The following is a 22,578-nucleotide window of genomic DNA, read 5'->3' on the forward strand; positions in this document are numbered from 1 at the left end:
CTGTAGAAAAATAACATTTCTTCAGTCTCTAATAGATAGATGCCAGCAGGGCTGAATTTTCAGAAAACTTCTTGACCTCTCTGTGTGGTGAAAACAATCCATCCAGTTCTCACTAATTGCCTTCTAGACATATCAGAAACTATAAACTCCAGAGAAATCAAGTTTCAGCTCTGTTGATGATGTAGTAAAATGATTTTGCCTTGAAATCTTCAGAAAATGACTGGAACATTTTTTTTCAAAAACAGTGCAGCTTGCTTACCTTGCTTTCACTGTTTCTGGACCTTTGTTGTAGGGACGATATTTTTCCAATATGCATGTCAAATACCTATAAAGTGTAATCCCGTTTACTATGAATTTTATTGTTTTTTAGGTCTTATATATGCTATTTATGTTTACTGAACAAGGTATCAGAGAAGCAAAGGAACTCTGCTTTTACTCTCTGGGCAATATCTGACAGCGTAACTGAAGCAGTGCATGTTTTAAATAGGTTGCTATGGCATGAGCTTGCATAAAAAGGAGCCACAAGATCATGATCACAATGATCTCCCTTAGTTTAGTCAAGTCTGTTTTATCTGTTATAGACCATATAGAATTGTAAAGCTTCTAAGCAAAATTTGCAGTGCTTGATCTTCTTGCATTAGTAACACAAAGGCTACTAGTAACATGTATCTACAGCAGAGAAAGAAAGATTTTATTTCTAAAAGCTGCTTTACAAACTGAATCACCAGAAATCACTGTGTCTTGCATACCTCCTGTTTGGTGTGCTTAGTAAAATGACTCCTTTGTCTGAGAATTTTATTTGTAGCATAGAAAGATTATCTGCACACCCATTCTTTTCTTCCAGTAAAAATCAATTTTTCTGCATGTAGAAATCTGTGCATATTATGAAATTGTTATTAAATAATACTTCGTGTTAAGGAATGTCACTGTAGAGGCTGATTTCAACCTTCCCCCCACGTTTTTTGTTTGTTTGTTTTTTAGCTCTTTTTTAATTTATAGACACTTTTTTTTTTTTTTTTCTTCCTCAACCCTGTTCTCCATAGTCTTTCTTTGCTGTCTCAAAAATGAAGCCTAACTTGTGGAATATGTTTAGTGGAGGTACAGGCCCTGCTCAGAGCAGTGGGGTCGCTGACTCCGTTGATGTGAACCGGCTGCTCGGTTTGATTCACTCACTGTCAGCCCATTCCTCTTCCCTTTTGGATCCATGTATGAGATTGCTGGGCTGCTGTGGATGATTTCTTTCTATCTGTTCTGGGATAAATCTGGCACAGACACTTAGTCATTTTGCAGCTCTCAGGTTCTGACTCTTGGGGAACTGTGAATGAGCCTGGCTGAAGGGATTCTCTCTCCACATTTTTCAGTTCCAGCCAAGGAACTGAATTCCTGCCTCATCTCATATAATCCCACTGGAAAGTAGCTACCACAGGTGGCATACAAAATAACTGATTAAGTTTTAAGATGATCTGATTTTGCTTGTTGTTCACATGCATTGTTTACACTAATACTTCAGTATTTAAAATAGGGAAAAGTATTTTTATACATACACATATATGTAAAGGATCTATCACAATACTGCTCTTAACAATACTCTTAACAAAGAAGTTTAGAAGTCTTCTACTTATAATGTCAGCAGTAAAATCACCACTCTTGGTCTTTTTTCTTTTTTTCCCTTCCTTATTTTTCTCTTGATCAAAGAAGTCAAGGTAAAGCAGTTTCCTTACAACAAGCTTTATTAAACTGATCACTTACTGGATTGATTATTGTGGATAGTTGCAGTTGGTGTTATGACACCAATTTTAAATGGTTAATGCAATAATGATGGCATCCCATTTAACATGATAGTGCAGATATTTGGCAGCTTCAGGACTAGTTTTCAGATTATTTTACAGCCATTATATTATATTTCTGTTCCTGTTTACTGATCTCATATATCTTCTTTCTAACATAATGTAATTTGTTTTATACTTGGGTTTATGAGAGTGTTGTACAGTCAGTTACCTTTACCTTGGCACTGCACCAAACCCAGATACATCCTTCTTGTTGTGTTGGCTTCTTCATGATTTATTTGTGTGCCCCTGCCAGGGGAAAAATAGTATGCCTACTTGTTTTCTGAAACGACTCTTCTGGACAAGGATGAACATAATGCAGTTTTAAAAATGTCTTTCTAGACACTGCAAAAGCAGTGATTTAGATACTGGTGTGCCTTGACTTTGGAGTTCAGCATATCAAGACCTTGAACACACGACACAGAATTTGAAACCTTGAATGCGGTTCCTGCGGTGATATTGTCAAACTGAAAACACTGAAAACTTTCAGTTCAGGAAAGAAGGTCTATCTAGGCAGAGTTTAAATGGTTTAAATACATAATAAACATTAGGATTCTATTCAAATGTAAGGATGTACTTCAGCCTTTTCCTGCATTTGGAACGCTTGAAAGTCAACCAGCGCCATAACAGAGGATGATATTTTGATTGCATGTTGAATAAAACCCTCATGTTTAAGTATAGTCATGTGCAGGGCTTTTCCTTCCTTTCAGTCATCTATAATAATAACAACAAGGGGAAAGAGGAGTAATACCTACCGAATTAATAGGAAATACATACTTGGCTATGAAATTCCATGAAAACCATCTCAAAAATTCGTGATGGTGTCAATATACTAGTGGGATCCATGGCAGAGAGACTGGCCTCATAACAGAGAGAAGCTGACTGCAGAGGCCTAGACTAGACCCAAACCTGGAAAGATCACAGTGGTGTGTGGAATGTGAAATGGGACTTGGATCCCCATTGCAGAGGCCAATGCATGCACTTTCCAGTAGTGTATCTCAGAAGGGTGTAGTGTAAAGAAAGACTTTCAACACTTATTTCATTTGGAGCCTGCCTCCACTTCACAGAACCTGTTCTGTCTCTGTAGCCTTCTGCAGCAGGGGCCTTCTAGCCTCTAGTTTTGCACCACTTAACATAAGAGGGTTCATTATTTATTGGTTACCCAGTAGAAAATGATAATCATCAATTATAAATGATTGTGCACCCCCTGAAGCACAGGTGTTCATACAGTGTGAAGGTACAATCCACTACATTTAATGGACTAGTGCCATTTGAAGTCATTATTTACAACAAAGTACCCCTGCTTGTAAGAAAAATGTGTGTGAATTTTTAAATAGAAGCAAAGGTTAAATAAGCCATGTTCTGTTCTCATTAATTATTAAGTCTGCTAACTTAGCATCATTTCTTTTTCATTATTAACTTCTGAAGTGAGTACCGTGATCTTTTTAACGCAACTTCTCAAATTAATTTTTTAACAAATGGTTGCTAATTGATGCTGCCTGTTGAATCTCAATTCTGTGAGTGCTAGTGTAGAGCACACCCCCTGAATTAACATACTTACAGATTGAGCGTGAGATGAGTGATCAGATTTTCAATTAGATGTGATGCACGTAAAGTTTACAATGGTTATATGTTTTCTGATACGTGTGTTCAGATATGCAGTGGTGTCTGAAGTAAAACATCAATGCTTTTTCTTTTTAAAATGCGTATTACAAGTATTGTTATTTTGCTACTGCTGCAGGAAACTTTGTATTTTCAACTTATTCGTGTGCTTTAGCTTTATATGTGCTTCTGCTTCATATTTAGAATGAAAAGTTAATGTTAAATATGGGTGGGCTATTGTCTAACTTAACAATTAAAAGCATTGAGGATGAGGAGCTGAGTGTCACAGATCTGGTCTTTTAATAAAAGAGTTGATGGAGTCCTTCCCTTTTTAACACAAAGTCCGAATATCTTTTTTTTTTGTTGTCCTTTTCACATGTGCATATATGTTGCCTGAAATTTTGATTGCCTCATTCCTTTGTAGTCATGAGACCCAGACAACCTGTTGGGATCATCCTAAAATGACTGACCTTTTCCAGTCATTAGGTGAGTGCATTTCTTAATCCATTATATGACATTAATTCCATGAGTGGAGGCTTGGACCAATCTGTTGACCACATCTGAGTTTCTGTGAGTGGTATGTAATGGTATTTCCCACTCTGAGGAGATGTACTTTGCACAAAACCTACCATCTTGCTCGCGTCTGTAATTTTCATTCTGAAAAATATTCTCTGACTCTGTTCTTTAATGCAGTATTTTATTTCTGTTAAATTCATATAGGGTTTTCCAATGATGTGGGCTATCAGCCTGGAGTGAACTAATTTTTGTAATATATCAGAGCATCTATGCTATCATTAAAGGCTAGACCTTATTACAGTGCAACCAATTCAACATGCCTGTAAGGATAAAATGCTTTTAAGTGTGGGGAAAAAAAACAATTGCTATACCTATCAGTTTGTAAAACAGAACTTATGGATATCAGGCTGCTCCTTTCAAAGCAGTGTTAACAAAGCCACAGCATGGAAATAATGGCTTAAAGAGCCATTTTTTTCCCCATTACTGTGACCTTTGCTGCCCTCTGTGTCCTGTATATTGTCTAATAGAGTTTTAAGGTATTTGATAAATGTACTATATTTGAATACTTGTCTGAAATCTACTCAGCACTGCTTAATACATGTATAAAACTCTGACATGTATATGTGTTACATTTGCCCAAGATAGTATCCAGATTTCTGGTGTGGCCGTCTCAGAACACAGTGGACTGCCAAAGCCATGAGGTGTTCTGCGCAGGTGGATTTTTTTTTTTTTTTTTTTTTTTTACAATAACTTGTCCATTGTTTTTGTTGGTTCTGATATATGCTATTAATTTGCTGCAGTGAAAATACAGGATATCAGTATATAACAGTGTGAAAAATTACATGTGAGGGAGATTTGTGGACTCTTTTGAAGACTGCTCACATTTCTGTTCTGCTCTTTCAGCTGACTTGAACAACGTACGCTTCTCGGCCTACCGTACAGCCATCAAAATCCGACGACTGCAGAAAGCACTGTGCTGTGAGTTTGCCCTTTGAGACAAACAGTTTCTGTACAGTACTTGGGGAAGGGAGGGTCAGCTTAAGCTTCGTAACATTAACATTTAACAAGGAACTACATACATCCTTGACAAATTGTCAACCAATGAAATGACAAGAACTCCCAATAGTGGGTATCATTGTCACAAATAAATAAAATCAGTGACTAAAAAGGAGTGCAGAAGGTAAACTGAAGTAGTATGCCCACTGATAATATTTTAAGAAGGGAAAGGAAGATAAAAATTGATCTTCTGCCTGTTGTATACTGTTCCTGATATGAAATGTTACAACCTAGCCTGAAATGATTAAAGCTAATATTCTGAGCCTTGACATAAAATGAGAAATTTTACAATATTTTATAGAATTTCAATTTTATAGAAATTCAATTTTCTGAAGTATTTACTACTTCATGATGTAACTTTGATAAGAATCCTCTCAGATTCTGGGTGAATTCTCTGGTCCTCTGGGTGAACTCCAGATAAAGAGGAGTGTAGTCCATTCCAAGTACAGAATTAGAGTATGGGTCGGTATAACTGGTTATGGGTAGTGGGCATCACTGTACATTTTAATCACAAAAAAACCAGATACTATGACAAGCTGCTTTTATTAATAATAATAGTATGTGTATTTATGTTGAGGGTTTGGCAAAAGACTTTCAAGATCATCTTTCTGCTTATCAGTGTACAGGACATGCAGTATGTATCAAGTATGTATCAACATATACCAAAAAAAAGAAAAAAAAGGGCAGGATAGCAAAGTAAAAATCTCCTTATATATGCCATTCCCAAGAAAGAAGATTGAAAAAACAGACTGCACATGATGGATGCTAATCATGCTTCCTGTTCTTGACAGGCATACCAATAGTCTAGCAACTTGTATAGAACAGACTTTGCATTAGTAATATCTGATAAGCTTTGAGGAGGAGTATACTCCCTACCCTTGCTTTTACAACAGAATGTATCAATTTCTGTAATAACTGCAATGGTTGGCTCTCCTCATTCATAGAATTCAAAAGTGAGCTACTATCAAAATGAATAGTGTCTCCAGTTTCAGAGGAGAGGGGTGCAAAGTGTAGAGAGGGAAGCAGTAAGAAGTAAAGAGAATATTCCTGTTTGAAAGAGCAAGGAGTAAAACCGTCATTTTTAAAGATTCTGCATGCCTTGTTGTTTATGAAGCTGCGTGCTTGCTCCATCTCTCTGTCTCATGATAAGGGAGACTGAGTACCTGCTTTTCTCTTGCACTACAGCCAAAGAAATCCTTATGATTTATACATATTTGACAAAACATTGATTTAATTTGTGAGAGCACAACAACGTGACTTTCAAAGAAAGATAATGTAGATTATCCACAAAGCTAAATTCTACAACTTTCTGTAACTGGGGCTGGAGAGAGTGATTAAGTGCCGTCTAGAATTCTTGACTTATTGGTGACTTTCTTGTAAGATGAGGGCAGAATCATCTTCTGTGCCCCTGCCACTCATTCTCTTGTCTGAGTTACTGTAGTCTTCCATTGCGTTTCTTGTAATTTTAAATGATTTTTAAAGGTGTTTGGATGCAGAATGCCTTAGAAAGGCTTATGAGTTAAGGCAGAGAAAATGTCAAATCACTAGAAAATGAGGACACTAAATTGTAAAATGTGACAAATTGCTGTCACAGCTGCAGTGTCTATGCAGCTGAAAAGGCCTTTTGGTGAAAACTCCAAGGGCGCAGCTGAAGCAAGTTGCTCAGTCCCACTTGCACTTGATGGATTTTGACTTTGCAGTAAGGACTGGTAGTACAGAGTTAGTACTTTACCAGCAGGTCCAAAAGTAAGTAATTTAAGATCTGTGTCCCTCTTCTGTTTTTGCTATCACTAAGTTAAAAAAAATAAAAAATGGGGAGGCTTTTTCCCCTGCCACCCCTTTAGAAATAGGCAAGTAGAGTCACGTTTCATCTTTGTTTCATCTTGCTCTGGTTTAGGAAGGTAGATTCCTGCAGAGACTGATGTGTGTATATAGGTACCTTGTATTTATTTTGCAGGAAGCTGAGAAAGGTTGAAGGCTGGCAAGAACAAATTCTTGATTAGTTTCTCTGTCTCAGGATATGTGGGACAAATATACTGACAGCAGTGTCCTGTTGTAGCCCAAGGATGGGGCCAGAGAGAATACCCTGTGCCGCATTTATAGAGCAGCTCTGTAGCACCAGGCCCTGACAATATTTTTCTACTGTGCAGCATACTTCAGCTCATTTCCAAAAAATGATTTTGCTCCACATACTGAAGTATAGTACTGGAAGGGAAAGAGGGAACAAAACCTCCATGCATATTCTGAGTGCTGTCACTAAGCTCCTTTAGGTGATATAAAACTTCAGAGTGCCAGTGGGAATATTAACTGCAGGGAAGAACAGTAAGGCACATTGGACTGAAAGAGAGCTTTGTAGACGTACCTCATCTGTCCAGGTATTTGCATTCAGAGGGTATTTCTAATACAGAAGTTTCACAGCAATGTCTGCCTGTTTTCTTTGGGTTTACAGCAGTTTTACATTTCCCACTAGTAGCTGTGTGCCATTAGTTGCTCCCAAGTCCATCACACACACATGCTTGAACCATGCTGAATGACACGTTTTCTGTTTATCAGTTTCCTTTGGGAAAGTCTCCTCACTGCAGACAGGAAAGGCATGACCCTTACGTCCATTTGTTGGTTAACAGGATTGTTGGCCATTCAGCATGTCTGAGCAGGTGCAGAAGTACTGCAGAAAAGCACTAAGAGCTGTATACAATAGGCTTCATGCCAGCAATGATATGGTCTCACGTTAGATTTCCTCATTTGTGTAAATACTATTAATTTAAAAACTTTCAGTAACTGAAGTGGAATGAGAAAGTATCGTCTATTCACATCAGATCAGTTCAGGGACTGTGCTAGTGTGTAGCCCTTACCGCTGCAGGGTGGCTGCCTGTACACAAAATCTCTTCAGCCAGGTGAATGCTGAAGTAAGCAGGGACAGTAGTTTCCTTTGGTTGCTCTCCATGAATGATGTACGAATTCTGCTTAATTTTCATTAGTACAGCAGCAGAGTTTCCTTTAGTGTAAAAATACTGAAAATCCCTTTCCAGCTCCTTCTGGAATCCTTTGGCAGAAACGTGAATGTGAGGCCTTAATGCCAGCAGATAAGTCCTGCAGTTAGCAGGCTCACACTAGTGTCTGAACTGCACTTTCAGTGCAAGGGTGTGGCTTAGCCAAGCCAAAAGGCTAAAGCTGGCAATGCTACACTGTGAAAAGTTTTTCACTGGCTTTAAAAAGAGTAACTTTTCAGTCTTATCCGTCTACTTACCTACTTCTAAGCAGCAAGGTAATGTAAAGTACATTACGAAGACATTTAGAGGGTTCACCTCCCTCTAAGTTAGGAACAAAAAGCAGTGAGAAATCACCATCTCTTCTGAATTTGATATTACAAGGTCGGGTAGCATGCTAAAGTTTTGCACCTGGCTTCAGCCCCCTCCCTCCACACCCTCAGCAAATATTCTCTGTTGCATTGTATGTGTTTTTTTGTTTGTTTGATAATTTAAATATGCCTGTGAGATACTTCCAGTGTATTACAGTATGTACAAGATGATACTGCAGTGCACTGCCAAATCCTTTGGCTACCTCAGGTCAAACTAGTGGCAAGGTGTTTTGCTGCAATTAAATATGTTTGTTAAATAATGTTTAGTATTTATTTACAAGCCCAAGAAGATGGCCTTAAAAAGAAAAAATGGAAATGAAAAACAAACAAACATATGTCCCTGGTAAAGTCAGAGTAGAATTGATGTTAAAGTTTCTCAATTTGCAGTGATGTTAGCAAAGGTAGATTGAGGAAATGGGTTTGGAAATGTAACCTTCTTTTGGCCGATAACCTTATTTTTTCGACTAGATTCCCAGTAAATCCTTGACATATTGCTCACTGTGGTTACTGTTGTCTTGCTCCTGCCTTTCTTCTGCTATACTTATTTTCAGCCCGAGCTAGACTTACCTAATTTGCACAAACTGCCCTTCTGGGGTCCCTGTTGAGCACCATTGGTACAGAGCAATTTATAACACATCATGTTTCGTTTCCTTTGAGAAATGACAGTTGTAGTATAAATGCATTCCTGGCTCTCCAAAAACAGGTGTGTATAAGCTCAGGACACCTCCTTTATATATACTGTAGCACACATGCTGATTAAAAAAAAAATCTTCTGTTTGTTTTGCTGAAGTCCTCACTTCTGTCCAAAAATATCAAAGGGTTTTACTACCCTTTGACTTATATTACTCTTCCTTCTTTTACACCAAATGTATATTTTTTTCACTTTGTTTTGCAAGAGGAATTAGAAGAGTTTATTGGCAGCTTTTTATTTGTACCATGCCAAAACCATGTTTTCACAATCTCACATCTGTGTGAGATTTGGAATTAAACGCGTGTCACCAGTAAAATGTCCATATCAACTGCTATAGAAAGCATGCTTTAACAAAAGAGATTAAAATGTTTTCTGTGTAAGCATAGATTTCAGTGTTCTGGAAAACAAGAAGAAATTTCCCTGTCCTTCACCCTACTTTCTTTCAAGCCTCCATTCAGCCACTTCTATTGATTTAATCAGGCCTCAGTACGTTCCTACAGCATTTTGGAGAATATTTTCACCTACGAATTTGCTTTGCCTTACGTTTAGTCAAAAGCGATAATCTTGTAATGTGATTCAGCTTTATGGTAAATGCAGAAAACCAAGTCTAGTGGACTCCCAGAGTGCATGCATCTGAATTTAGGATCCTCTAATTACACAAACTACTTCAGCGGCTTTCTAAATGTTCTGCTGAGCTGTGCAGTGCCGTTACAGTGTTCTTGTTGATTCATTTTTTTAAAATATATTGTACCAAAATGTTGTCAGCTTCTAGCAGAGAATGTTTTCTTGGCTGATTATCTACAATGTTTGCTACAATATGCCCATGAACAATTATTTCGATGCTATGCTCAGGCATCTATCTTCATGCTGTTTTTCTTTTTTTTTTTTTTGTTTACCTGTTGTAAGTGGACCTGTTGGAACTGAACACAACAACTGAAATTTTCAAACAGCACAAGTTGAGTCAAAATGACCAGCTCATTGGTGTCCAGGATGTGATCAGCTGTCTTACTACCATCTACAGTGGACTCGAAGAGAAACACAATGATATGGTTAATGTTCCTCTGTGTGTAGACATGTGTCTTAACTGGCTACTCAATGTGTATGATAGGTAAGTAATAAGCTTCTGTTCATGGTGTGTACAGAAATTTTGCGCTGTATAAACTTAGTATGTATGAAGACAGCACATGTTGTGTATCAAAAATGCTAGACTTGTAGGACTGTTATGTGAATTTTTTCTGAGTTACTTTCTGCAGGAAGTGTTCATGATAGAAAAACGATACAGCCTTAAGAAGTTCTTTTTCGAAAAGTCATGCCTTTTGATAATTTTGACACAGTGATTAAAGTGCAGTGGCTTGGAATGAGAAATTGCAGCAGTCCATAGTACAGACCAGTGCTCCTATACTTCATAGATTTTTAAAATTTTATTTTGGTTTTTGTGGCAGGGGATTGAAAGAGTGGTGGCAGAGTACATATGACCATTTGCCATTTATATGCTGACTACTTGTTATGTTTTAGCATTCTGATATTTTTGTCTAATGTCACATTTCTGTTAATTAGACTCCTTGTTATTACTTCTGGAATATTAGAAAACGCATAAAGTAATGAATGGGACATCTTTGGGCAAATATGTTTATTTTGCAGATCGTTGTATTGTAGATGAATATACATTTCATTCATAGCAGTAGATCAGTGGTTTGCTCCACATAAATATTGTTGGATTTTTAGAATGAGAGACTTAATAAGGTCAAAGGATTTTTTCTGTAGTTACTAGGGTTTTATTTTCAAACTGATCATTCATCCATTATTATTTTTTGGTTTACCTTTGCTTCCTAACCTCAGTTAAAAATCAGTTGTTTAACCTGTTCATATTTAAAATGCAAATAGTAAGCAACAACCCATTCTCTTTCAGTAATGTTTCCTATTGCTCCCATTTCCCCTTGATTATTACACTGAAAACATTAGTGTAGATAATTCTTCAAACTGATGAAAGGCTTTAATATTCCTTCAAACTTTGAAAAATGGAGGATGAAGGTTACCTCTTACTGTGTGTTTCCTTGCTCCCCTGTCAAATCCATTCAAGAAAAAAAAAATTGCTGAGAGAGAACAGGCACCAATTTTCAACTGTATTTTTTTTTAATTGGCCTTTAGGAAAGAACTAATTTGTCTCTTGGCATTTCTGTTGTTTATTGCATTGGTGTTATACGTAGACAGTGTTTCAAATCATTAAACAGTCTACAAAAAGCATCTGTTAGTCGCGTGCTATTAACCTGAGATTTAATTACTGATTCACAGATTGATGGCAAGATAGGAAGTTCTTCAGACTTACCTACAGATGTCTTTGGCCCTTAAAAAGAACCAATTTATTTTTAGAAATAGTAGACAAGCCTGTTGTGTTCTGGTATTTTCTGACACATCAGGAATGATTCATCCTTCAGGCTGAGTAGAGGAGAGAAACAGATTAAATTTACTCGGTGACTTTTACATCCTCAAGGACTCACAGGTTGTTCGAGAAAGCAACATTTGCCCTATGCACAATTTGCAAACTTAAAGCACCTTGAGTCGATTAGTCCAGATAATTTTCAAAGTAAAATTAAATACTTTGCCTTTTTCAAATGAGAGCCATGAAACAAAGTGGTTGATCAGTTAAATCATGTGGGCAGGCCTGTGTTTAAATCATCCAGAAGCAGCAGCTGGTGGTTATTGTTCTGGACTATATACTGTCAAATTTTCTAAAATGTCCAGTGAAAAAGGACTGACAGCTTTCAGTATGGAATAACTTAACAACCCTTGAAATTAGTTATTTCGGATATTTTAAAGTCTGTCATACATTATATGAGTATATATATTACATGTACTAATTGTGGGTGATGACTCATTATTTCAATAAGAATTTCACATAGGGAAACTTCCGTATGCATTGTGTTTTTGTTGTCTATTATTGCACTAGTTTACCTGACAAATTGAAACACCATGTTGAGTTAATATCCCAAGCCTCTCCCAGCCTCATGCTTTTATTCTATTGCACTGCAGCCCCTGGGGAGTGGGAGGAATGAGGAACATGATTTCTGCTTCAAATATTCATGGACCTATAGTGCCTGTTATCTGTGTTTCTTATTCTCTCTGCCTGCCCCCCTGCCCTGCACCCACCTTTCTCCATCCACAAATTCCACTATCTACTGAAATAAGATATAGGTTAAAAACACTCTCTTCTAATGCTGTGGATATTTTTTTGCTCACCTTTTTTTTGTGTGTGTGTCATTAGCTTATGGTATTGCAAGGTAGTAGTAGTCATTTTTTGCAGAAAAAAGTTCTTTAATATTCTCAGCAGCTGTGTTGGATCTCTGAAACAGCTGAATGATTGGTCTCTGTTTGGATGGAGAGTCCCAAACATGCAACAAAGGTCACTGTGCTCCACTCTCTCTGGTCTCTTTACCTGTGCAGCATGGTACCCACCAATGAATACGACCTCTTTCCTTGTCCAAAGGATACAGTTATGTGATTTCCCAATAAGCTAGTTCTCTCTGTGGTATATGCCTTCAAGGCACTCTCTGTCCTACCATGCCTGGAAATTATGTGAAACTTCTTTTTTTTTTTAAATGCTAATTTTGGCAGGTTTAAAACTTGAATTGATTCTGGATTCTCTGCCAACTCCTGACAAGCAGTAGATGAAGGTGCAACAGGAAGATCATACCTGAGGCATACAGCCCAGAGCCTGCCAGAAACTTAAGTACAGACAATAGAATAACCTAGAAAACCAGGATTTTTTTTATTTCCTCCTTTCCTTAGTCCCTTTGACCACTCTCTTTTCCTACTAAAAAGAAAGAGGGAAATAAAAAAATCCAGTTAGTTTGAAGACAAAGAATGTCAGTGTATATAGCTGACATTCTGTATTATAAGGTATGTGAGTCCTTAAACTGGGGCAAGAGGGCTCAGGTATATCTGGGGTGGTGAATGAGCTTTCGTAAACATAAAGAGTGCTTGCCATTTTTACCAGAAGACTGATCAGAGGTCAATAATGTGCCATTTTTGTACTGCCTGTCATTAAATTGTCTGAGAATGGGCAACTTTACACCAGTTAATAGAGACATGATGGTTTGGTCTTTCCTTAACCAAGATCAGAGTGAACAATATCTGAGCCGCTGAACTGGTCTTACCAGTAATGACAAGCATGTTTGTTGTAACAGCATGCTGGCACTTAATTCTAAATACTTTAGTCATAAGTTTTGCATGAATTCAAGTTTTAAAGCTTCCTGAAACGTTTTGATTGTAAGATCTTGATTTGAGGTGTTTGTATACATACACAGCACAGCGAGATGGCTATGGGATTCAGAGGGACTTGGACAGGCTGGAGAAGTGGGCCAATGGAAATGTCTTGAAGTTCAGCAAAGGGAAATGGCAAGGGGAGGGAAAAACCCCATAACACTGTATAGGCAGGAGAACTACTGACTGGAAAGCAGCTTTGCAGAAAAGACCTTCAGGGTCCTTGTGGAAACCAAGTTGAACTTGAACCAACAAAATGTTCTTGTTGCAAAGGCCATAAGGCTCCTGGTCTGCATTAGCAATAGTGTTACCAGCAGGTAGACGGTGATCCTGCCCCTCTACTCAGCACGGGTGAGGCCACATATGGAGAGCTGGATTCATTTCTGGGCTTCCTAGTGTAAGAGATCTGGGCATACTGGGTAGAGTCTGGTGAAAGGACCATGGAGATGATTAAGGGCTAGGAATATCTGATGTATGATGAGAGGCTGACAGCTGCAACTGTTTAGCCTAGAGAAAAGACTGAAGGGGATCTCATCTGTGTGCACAGATACCTGATGGGAGCAGAAGAGAGGGTAAAGCTGGGTTCTTCTCATTTGTGCCCAGTGACAGAACAGGAGGCAATGAGGACAAACTGAAATACAGGAAATTCCACTTAAATAAATAAGAAAAAGATTTTTGCATTGTGAGGGCGATCAAGCACAGTGGCACGGGTTGTCCAGAGGCATTGTGGAGTCTCCATCCTTGAAGTTCTTCAGTACCCAACTAGACAACATGGTCCTGGGCAACCTGCTCTAGCTGAGTCTACTCTGAGCAGGGAGTTGGACCAAATGATCTCCAGAGGTCCTTTACAGGACCTTTTCACTGATTTTGTGGCTCTGTAAGATGGGCAAACTTAATCATTGAATAAGAAGTGTCAGTGCTACAAAGCCTGTAGATATGGTGAGATGTTTTTGTTGGTGGTTTCCTTGTGTGCACGCTTTTTGCATTGTTTGCTTGTTTGTTTTGTTATAGATAGAACTTCACTGCTAATATTTAGCTATTTCCAAGAAAAGTGTTGGGGGAAAAATGTTGCTCTTTAGAAAAATATAGTATTGTAAGCTTTTGAATTCCATTTATAATTAAGAAAATGGTTTTCTTGCAAAGGAAGTTTTTCACAACCCCTCTAACAACCTGCTGAAACCTAGAGAGCTTGGAAGCCTCTGCGCACATGCTCTGACCTTTAAGCTGCCGAGGTCTCCTGAGTTTCTACCTTTAATGAACAAATGCACAAATACTCTAGTCAGACTTTAATTAAATCAAACACAAGTGAATGTTCTACTTTGTTTTTCCTTTGAATACAAAGGTAAAACACAGATAACCACACTCAGGAAAGAACACTGAAAGCATTATGTTGGTTGCAGGAAGAACCATGTATGAGTTAAGCTCTGCCAGAATGATGTCTTGTCTGTGATTGAAAGAGGTAATTTGAAACTAAGCTTGAATGTATAAAATAGGTGGCACTTTTACAGCATTCTGGAAAATTGGGTCCTGGTTTTCAAGCTAGGCAGTAAAAGTAATGGGCGCTTTTGATTAATTTGGCAATAATTTCTCTGTACCTCTGTTTCAACTTGTGGAATAGAGAAGATAATGCTGTCTTGTCTCACAAGATTAGGTGATAGTTGTGAAGACAAATGCATTAATATTTGTAGAGTGGTTATGTAATGTACTGAGAAACCAGGAATAAATTAATAATCTTGTATTAAGTGCAGCATATGTGAAGTAAATCAGAACATATGTTGAATGGGGGCATATAAAGGGATATCTAATAACCACTCCAGAAGTAATTAAAGGATATATCATATTCCATCTCAAAAGTGATCAAACTAATGTTTTGGATGATATTAATTGTATTATTATTTTACTTGCTGGAGAAGGACTTATCTAACCTAAAATGCAGAGTGCCCTGTACAAATATATACAATTTAACTACTGTTCTCATGGTCTATTTGCTGTGTGTCATCTAAAGCCAAATTCTATAGTGTTTTCCAGTCTTTGGAAACAGAAATCATCATATCTCTTACAGAGTATGTTTCTTGCACTGATCTTGAACTTTAAAATTGTCCTTTTCCTTATACCCTGGTTTTATTGTTTTAGTATCTGTTTGAACAGTGTTTTTCTTGCAGATTTAAAATCACTTGCTTTGACAGCCATTTGTCTGTTTAGTTTGCTAAGGTTTGACTTCTGCTTTGGAGGTTTGTGGATTTCTTTTCACACTGGACAAGATGAGCCTGAGGTCATGTTCCTTTGAAAGAATAACAACTCCACATCATCTAGTTACTGCATGTGGCTGACTGTGTCTTGGTGCACACGTGTATCAGAACATTTTAGGCACAGAAGGAAAAAATGAAGTGGAAAAAAATTCTTTGATATGAAAACTTTGTTTTAGATTGAAGTGCTTGTTTCATACTGGATTTCTTGCTGCATGCTCATATGCATTTTTTTCAGTGCATATCCCATTCTTAAATCATATTCTGAATTTAGTAGAGCTAAATTTCTGCCCTTTTGGAGTAATGCAAGCTGTTTTGACATGTAAGCCATTTAGCTGAGTTTCTGTAATGAAAGCATTCTTAATATGATGCTCAGTGTTAATTTGTTTTGAGATATGAAACAGAACTCACCAATGACTTTTCATTTTGAATAGACTCAAATTGTAGTGAAATGAAACAAACTATATTAAATGTTCTATTTTTGTAATTTCAGTGGCCGAACTGGAAAAATTCGAGTGCAGTCCCTGAAAATTGGCTTGATGTCTCTTTCTAAGGGCCTTCTGGAAGAGAAGTATAGATGTAAGAATGTTTTTTATGAAATGGTTTTTTTTTAATATATAATTTAAAGTCGTGTATAATAATAATGCAAATTGTTGCAAAATTTGCAGTATTACATTTCTTTTGCCTGCAGCACGATTGTTTCCTTATGAATGAGTAAAAAATAATTGTTGTTTTCATAATCATCTATGAAAGTGGAGGAAGTAGGATCTATATCCTGACCGGAAAGTATTGATACGAGTTACCCATTGTCATATTTCACAACTTTGCAATTCTTTCAAAAGCAAAGGAAAATGTAGCTGTGTAGAAGCTATAGAAACAACTTTTTTTCTTGTGTGTATGAGAAAGATAGTTTGAACTCTGAAGATAATTTTCCAGTACATGTGCTTACTGCCAGAATTGTACAATGGAAGTTTAAATGATATTGATTTAAATAACCTCACAAGCTTGAGAAATACTGAGTACTTTGAAAATATTTGCTGAAAATATTTGACCAAAATAATTGCAGGAGTAGAAGAGAATCAATGAACTTTATGACAAAACCTCATGACAAATACAGAACAAGAGATTAGGCATTGTATAAGAGCATCATAGGTGATTGACAGTTATATATTAGGGACGTAGTCTTAAAATTGCTATTGATAGCAGTAGTTCCTTTAGACATTTGGAGAAACCATCTAAAATGGTTAGCAACAGCATTTTCCAGGTGCTTTTGGAGTTCTGCATCAATTTCTGCTTTCTTTAAAAGCTTTTGTAGGCCATCTTGTAATCCTAGATTCAAAATTACAGATTCTGAAATACGCCCCAAAGCGTAAGCTGTTTGTACTTTTGCTCACTGCTTGTGCACTGAGGCATATTTCAGCATCTGAAGTAGAGCCCTTACTAAGACTTTGTTTTTTAATTTATTTGTCATTTGACATATCAGTGAAATAGTCCATAACTAAATGGTCTTGTGGGTATACCTTTGTTTAGTAATGACAGTTCAGAAGGTAATTTGCCATTTGGTGCAAAATTGAAAGGTTTTCTACAGCTCGGCAGCTAGGCTGTGGTTAACAGAATGATAGCCCTACCAAAAGATGGTTAAAAAAATAATAATTCCGACTGAGAATAAACTCACTTTAAACTGATGTCAGTAACCAGTTAGTATACTTTCAGTTGCTTAGTACAGACACTGAAGTAAAATGAGGAAATGACTGCTTTGGATTCATTTTTGTGTTTTTGCTTTGTGTCTAGTAAAATAAAAGCAGCAGCAGATTTGCATAGGCAAAGTTTCCTGCAGATTTTTTCAAGACCAAGAAAATTAATGCAGAAAAGGTCTCAGGAGACTTTCATGCCAAATGGTCATAACTTCAACATGAAATACATCCAAAACTGAAATAGTAGTATTGTCTCCCAGGGCAGAGAATTAATAGTCAGTTAATGCATGCACTCCTTTGTTTTTGATCAGTATGCCTGGCTTTGATATCTTTAGTGTGTTATTAGCTTTATTGTTTCGTTCCTGATTAGCCATGGAATGTCACAAAGTAAAATACTTCTTCAGTGTGAAAGAAATTTTGTAGAAAAAGGAATGAAATGGAAGTGTCATGTATGGGTCGTTAGCATTTGGTGGGAATGCAGTCAGCATTTTGGAGTCACCACTTATGTCAGAAAGTGACCTTTGGTGTGACCTTTCTTGCTTGTTTTATTTTTATCATCCCCTACTAATCATCTGCTGCTGAGACAGATTTTCTTATATCTGATGAGTGCTTTCTCTGGTGAAAAACATTGAGAATACTAATATTTTGAGGAAATTAAGGAAAAGTCACTTGAAAGAAGAACAGACCCCCAAATATGAGTTTTTTATATGAATTTTCTGCCTTCTGATTTTTTCCTTTCTCACACTAATTCCTGATGTTTCCTCTGCTTTTCGGCTGCATTTCTTATATATAAGAAATATTCTGTATATGTAAGTGTATCTTTGGCAGTCCCAGGCTTGTCTGGGTAGTCATTGTAAAATTGTGGCTGGAATTCTTAAGCAGGACATAGACCATGCTGATGGTGAATTAAATGTTGCAATCCATGGTCCAGAAGGCATTTCTTCTCAGAGTAGCTGGTTGTAAAGCAGGCAAGTTTCTTGTTTTTTAAAAAACTTTTGGTTGGACCCTTCAGTTGCTTTTAAACTGCTTGCCCAGCTTTCTGGTCAGGTGTTTTCTGTCCCAGCCTGCACCGAGTTTAGGTTTTCAGGGAACAACTTAAAGAAATGTAATTTCTGGGCTGCTGAGACATTAGGTTTCTGAAATAATGTGATAAACAAGGAATTTCAATTTACCAATAAAATTGACCTTCATCTTTCTCCCTTATATTTTGGGGAAAATCAAACTTTTGCACTTTTTTTCTTTTTCTAATATCAAGCTTTTTTTTTTCTTTTTCATTTTATCTTTTTAGTAGCCAGCATTAATCACATTCACTTCCAGTAAAAGTAGTAACTTTGTTGCCCACACATTCATTTCCAATACAGATAGATCTTTTCAATCCACCCATTTTAAAATAAAGCTTCTTTTAAATACACTGCACTGCAGAGTTGACATGAGAATGAATCTTTAATTAAAAAAATCCCAATTACTTCCAAAAAACATCGAAGCTTCAATTAAAGAATGCCTATTCTTGAAAGTGCTTAAAGACATGCTTAACTTCAAGCAGATGCCTGGGTGCTCCTGTGAATGAAAATGGACCTGTGAACATAATCAAGCTGTGGTGAGCTGTTTACATCTCTGGTTGTAGAGCATATGTTCCAGGGCCCCTTTTTTCCCATTTGTGAGGCTGATGACCTGATCTAGCTATATCTGTGTTATGCTCTGTTTGGTCCCAAAAACAAAGCGGCATATGTGAGCTACCTATTTGAAATGATCTTTGGCCTTACCTTGCTCTCACATTATTCCTGCTGATTTGGGGGGAAAGAGTTAGTTGACTTTCATCAATGAACCCAGTGCTTGTTCTATCAGTGCTGTTGTCCGTGAGGTTTGTCTTGCTGGTAAGTGCTGAAGATGCGAGCATCTGCTCAACTAAGCAGGAAATAAATATATAAGAAACTCTAAAACTTGATTCAGTCATCCGGATTTCTATTTTGTGAAAATCCTTTCTTCTGCCTCAGTTCCCTTTCCAGGGGAAAAGATATGAGCCATCTTTCTGAAGCATGCTGGCAAAGCTTGACAGTTACTCCAAATGAAGTGTAAAACATTTCATGGAGCATAATAAAACAGTATCCCTTGAATGTTTCTGAACAAAGCTTGTCTGTTTCTCAATCACAGGTGCAATCAGATTGAATTTTCAAATTTCTTTTCTTCCTAATCTATTAACATTTTTTGGGGGTAGGAAACATGTGAAGTACAGGAATAGTATAAATGATTTTTTTTCCTTTTAACATTATTTGGAGCTTTAATCCAAACCAGTGACTGAGTGCAAAAGCAGATTGTAAAAGCCAACTTTAATTGAAAACAAAGAATTCACTGCTTATTCTTTTGTAACTTACACTATCCACAGAATTTAAAACTATTTCTAAGAGATGAACTCAGTGTTTAAGATATTTCAGGAGAGATTAATCTTGCGACTAAATGAGAATCTACACAACTATGAAATTCATAAGTTGGATTGTTGGGTGTAATGTAATGTGGGTTTTTAGCTGAAAATTTTAACACTTGAAAATGTCAAAAAAGCGCAGTCAAATTTATAGAGAAACTAAGAAATATTTTCTGTGCTGCACATAGGCTTACTAATTCAGTAGTTTGCTGTGACTTGTAAGCAGGTACAAGCAGTATCTTTCTTCCCAGTAAGTGTCTGTGTCGGGAACAATTTACTTGATCATTTCAGCCTCAAATTTTTATGTTGTTTCAGCTTCCCAGAGCCCCATTTATGCTGCAGGGCTCATCATGTAGCTTAGGAAAGGGAATCGATAAAAGGAACGTGTGGAAACAGATGTGGTTTTCCAGGAAGCAAACATGATTCCTGTTGAGCACAAAAAGCTATTTCAGTTTCATCATGTCTCTTACTTTGTCACATAGCGGCTCGTGGGTAGTAGGAACTGTGGTAATGTTATTTATTGTGAGGTACCATATGAAGCTGTGTGGTTCAGTTCATTTGGCCTGATTCCTCTCATTTGTGTGGTTGCAGATCCAGAAAAAGTAGTCAAAGTAGTCAAGATTTAGATGAGGGTACACTGTTGGAAATGGGAGAGTGGTCATCTGTAGCTACATCTGTATTAAAGAAATGAGTAAAAGGAGCATAGATGAAAATGAAATGAGCTGGTGCCTCTTGTTGGTGTTGCAGATCTCTTCAAGGAAGTGGCGGGTCCCACAGAAATGTGTGACCAAAGGCAGCTTGGCCTGCTGCTGCATGACGCCATCCAGATCCCCCGGCAGCTGGGCGAGGTGGCAGCTTTTGGTGGCAGCAACATTGAACCCAGCGTGCGCAGCTGCTTCCAGCAGGTGAGATAGCAAAAACTTCATGGGCAAAGCCTGTCCTGAGATCTATAACATTTTCTTTTACTTTTATCTTTTTTTGTTGAAATTACTGGGAAGTTGTTGTTAAAGTTGAACTGTGAAAGACTGATTCATCATTTAGGAGATAATCAAATTACTTTCTAGCAAAAGAATGTATAAATATTTGTGTTAATGACAGTATTAGCTGCTGTGAATGCTGTTAAAATTTTTGCAGCAGCCATTTTACCCTGCTTCGCATCATTCAAACCAGACTCTGTAGGTACGATGTACTTTTACCTGCTGGAACAAGCTTTGATCTCAACAGAACAAGAAAATTATGTCGATAGTAATTTTTGACCCCATGCAGCAGGAAATTATTTAGGATTGTTTTTCTGACAATAGAGCTTGCAGTTGCATGAAATTTCAACCACAACCATTTATATTTCATGAGCCTTTATGCAGCAGATCAGAACATAAAATAAAGCTGTCTTACAGCCTGCTGTTCAAATCCATACTACGTACAGGCGATTAATGAGGCTGCAAGGAGCTTCTGTCTGTTTAAAGAAGATGAGAAGAAAAAAGATGTTGTCGCAATGGAACACAACCTAACTCAGGATTTGTCAGGGATGCCTATGGCTCTGGCTGTGTGGTAGTGATAACTGTACATCTGGAGTACGTTGCTTCTGTGAAAGTGGCTGCTTTATGCATTGTCAGAAATTATATATGGATATAAATATCACTATATATAAAATTACTGACTTGAATATCTGCAGTTTTATTGAATCTAACAGATTAAATGTTATAAAGAACTTGTAATACATTTTTTCTTTTACCATTCCTTTAAAGACACTTTTGCTTTCATCCTGTGCTCTGAAAAATCCAGTTGTGCTAGCTTTTCTTAAAGCTATTTGTTTATTTAGCTTTTTAAATTCCTTTCTGAACTCTGAGATGATTGGGATTGAGAGACTGTATATAGGAATCTTGAATAATTTGCTCGATACATATGGAAGTTGTTTTAACCAGTTAACAACGTAAAACTTCTCTAAGCTTTTAATGTTGCTGTTTCAGACAACAAAGGATGGTGCTTGACATATCTATTACTGACCTCAAGTGGTTCAAGTCATACTAAAATGAATTATTAACTTGTTAGTGGCAGACTTTCTGTAGCACAAAGGAGCAGTCTTTTACATTCCTCAAGGTATCTGTCCCGTCTCCCACACTGTTCATCTTGCTTGTGAGGTACACCGGCATGGTCATGTTTCAATATGTTTTATAGTAACTGTGATTATACTGATGATCCAGTTGCATCTCTCATCTCACGTGAATGCCTCAGCTTCTCTTCCTGGTGAGGTCTCATCTAGAGTACTACATCCAGGCATGAAGCCCCCAGCACAAGAAAGAGGTAGAACCGTAGGAACGAGTTCAGGGGGGCCACAAAGCTGATCAGAGGGCTGGAGCACCTCTCCTTTGAGGATAGGCTGAGGGAGCTGAGCTTGTTCAGCCTGGAGAAGAAAAGGCTCCAGGAAGACCTCATTGTGGCCTTCCAGTACATGAAGAATGCTTTTAAACGGGAGAAGAACTGACTTTTCACATGGTATGATAGTGATAGCAAAAAGGGGGATGTTTTTAAACTAAAAGAGGAGAAATTTAGATTCAATGTTACGAGAAAATTCTTTACTCAAGGGATGGTGAGGCATTGAAACAGGCTGCCTGGAGAAGTTGTGGATGCCCCATCCCTGGAGGTGTTCAAGGCCAAGTTAGATGGGGCCCTGGGTAGCCTGATCTGGTGGGTGGCAGCCCTGCCCATGTCAGGATGTTGAAATGGGATGATCTTTAAGGTCCTTTCTAACCCAATTCATTCCATGATTCTATGATTTATAATTAGGAAAGCACAAAGTATGCAGCAGGATATCAGAGCTCTCTCAGCCTAGTGAAAACAAGTATTTTGCTGGTGGGGAAAGCACATTATTCCTTTTTTCCTCTTAGTAGCAAAACCAAAAAGGCTTGAGTT

The 22,578-nt window shown here is 37.5% G+C and overlaps 1 protein-coding gene across 8 annotated transcripts in view; it reads left to right on the top strand.

The window, feature by feature from the left end:
* Positions 1 to 22,578, top strand: part of UTRN (utrophin) — a 354,351-nt gene that overhangs the window by 292,883 nt on the left and 38,890 nt on the right. For all 8 annotated transcript variants that reach the window (XM_021391928.1, XM_021391929.1, XM_021391927.1 and 5 more), the window contains 5 exons: positions 3,853 to 3,914; positions 4,848 to 4,922; positions 9,956 to 10,157; positions 16,049 to 16,134; positions 20,416 to 20,573. In XM_021391928.1, coding sequence (XP_021247603.1) covers positions 3,853 to 3,914; positions 4,848 to 4,922; positions 9,956 to 10,157; positions 16,049 to 16,134; positions 20,416 to 20,573 — 583 coding nt within the window. The remainder of the gene's footprint in view (positions 1 to 3,852; positions 3,915 to 4,847; positions 4,923 to 9,955; positions 10,158 to 16,048; positions 16,135 to 20,415; positions 20,574 to 22,578) is intronic.

Source organism: Numida meleagris, chromosome 3 (genome assembly GCF_002078875.1).
Source record: "Numida meleagris isolate 19003 breed g44 Domestic line chromosome 3, NumMel1.0, whole genome shotgun sequence".
Classification (NCBI taxonomy): domain Eukaryota; kingdom Metazoa; phylum Chordata; class Aves; order Galliformes; family Numididae; genus Numida; species Numida meleagris.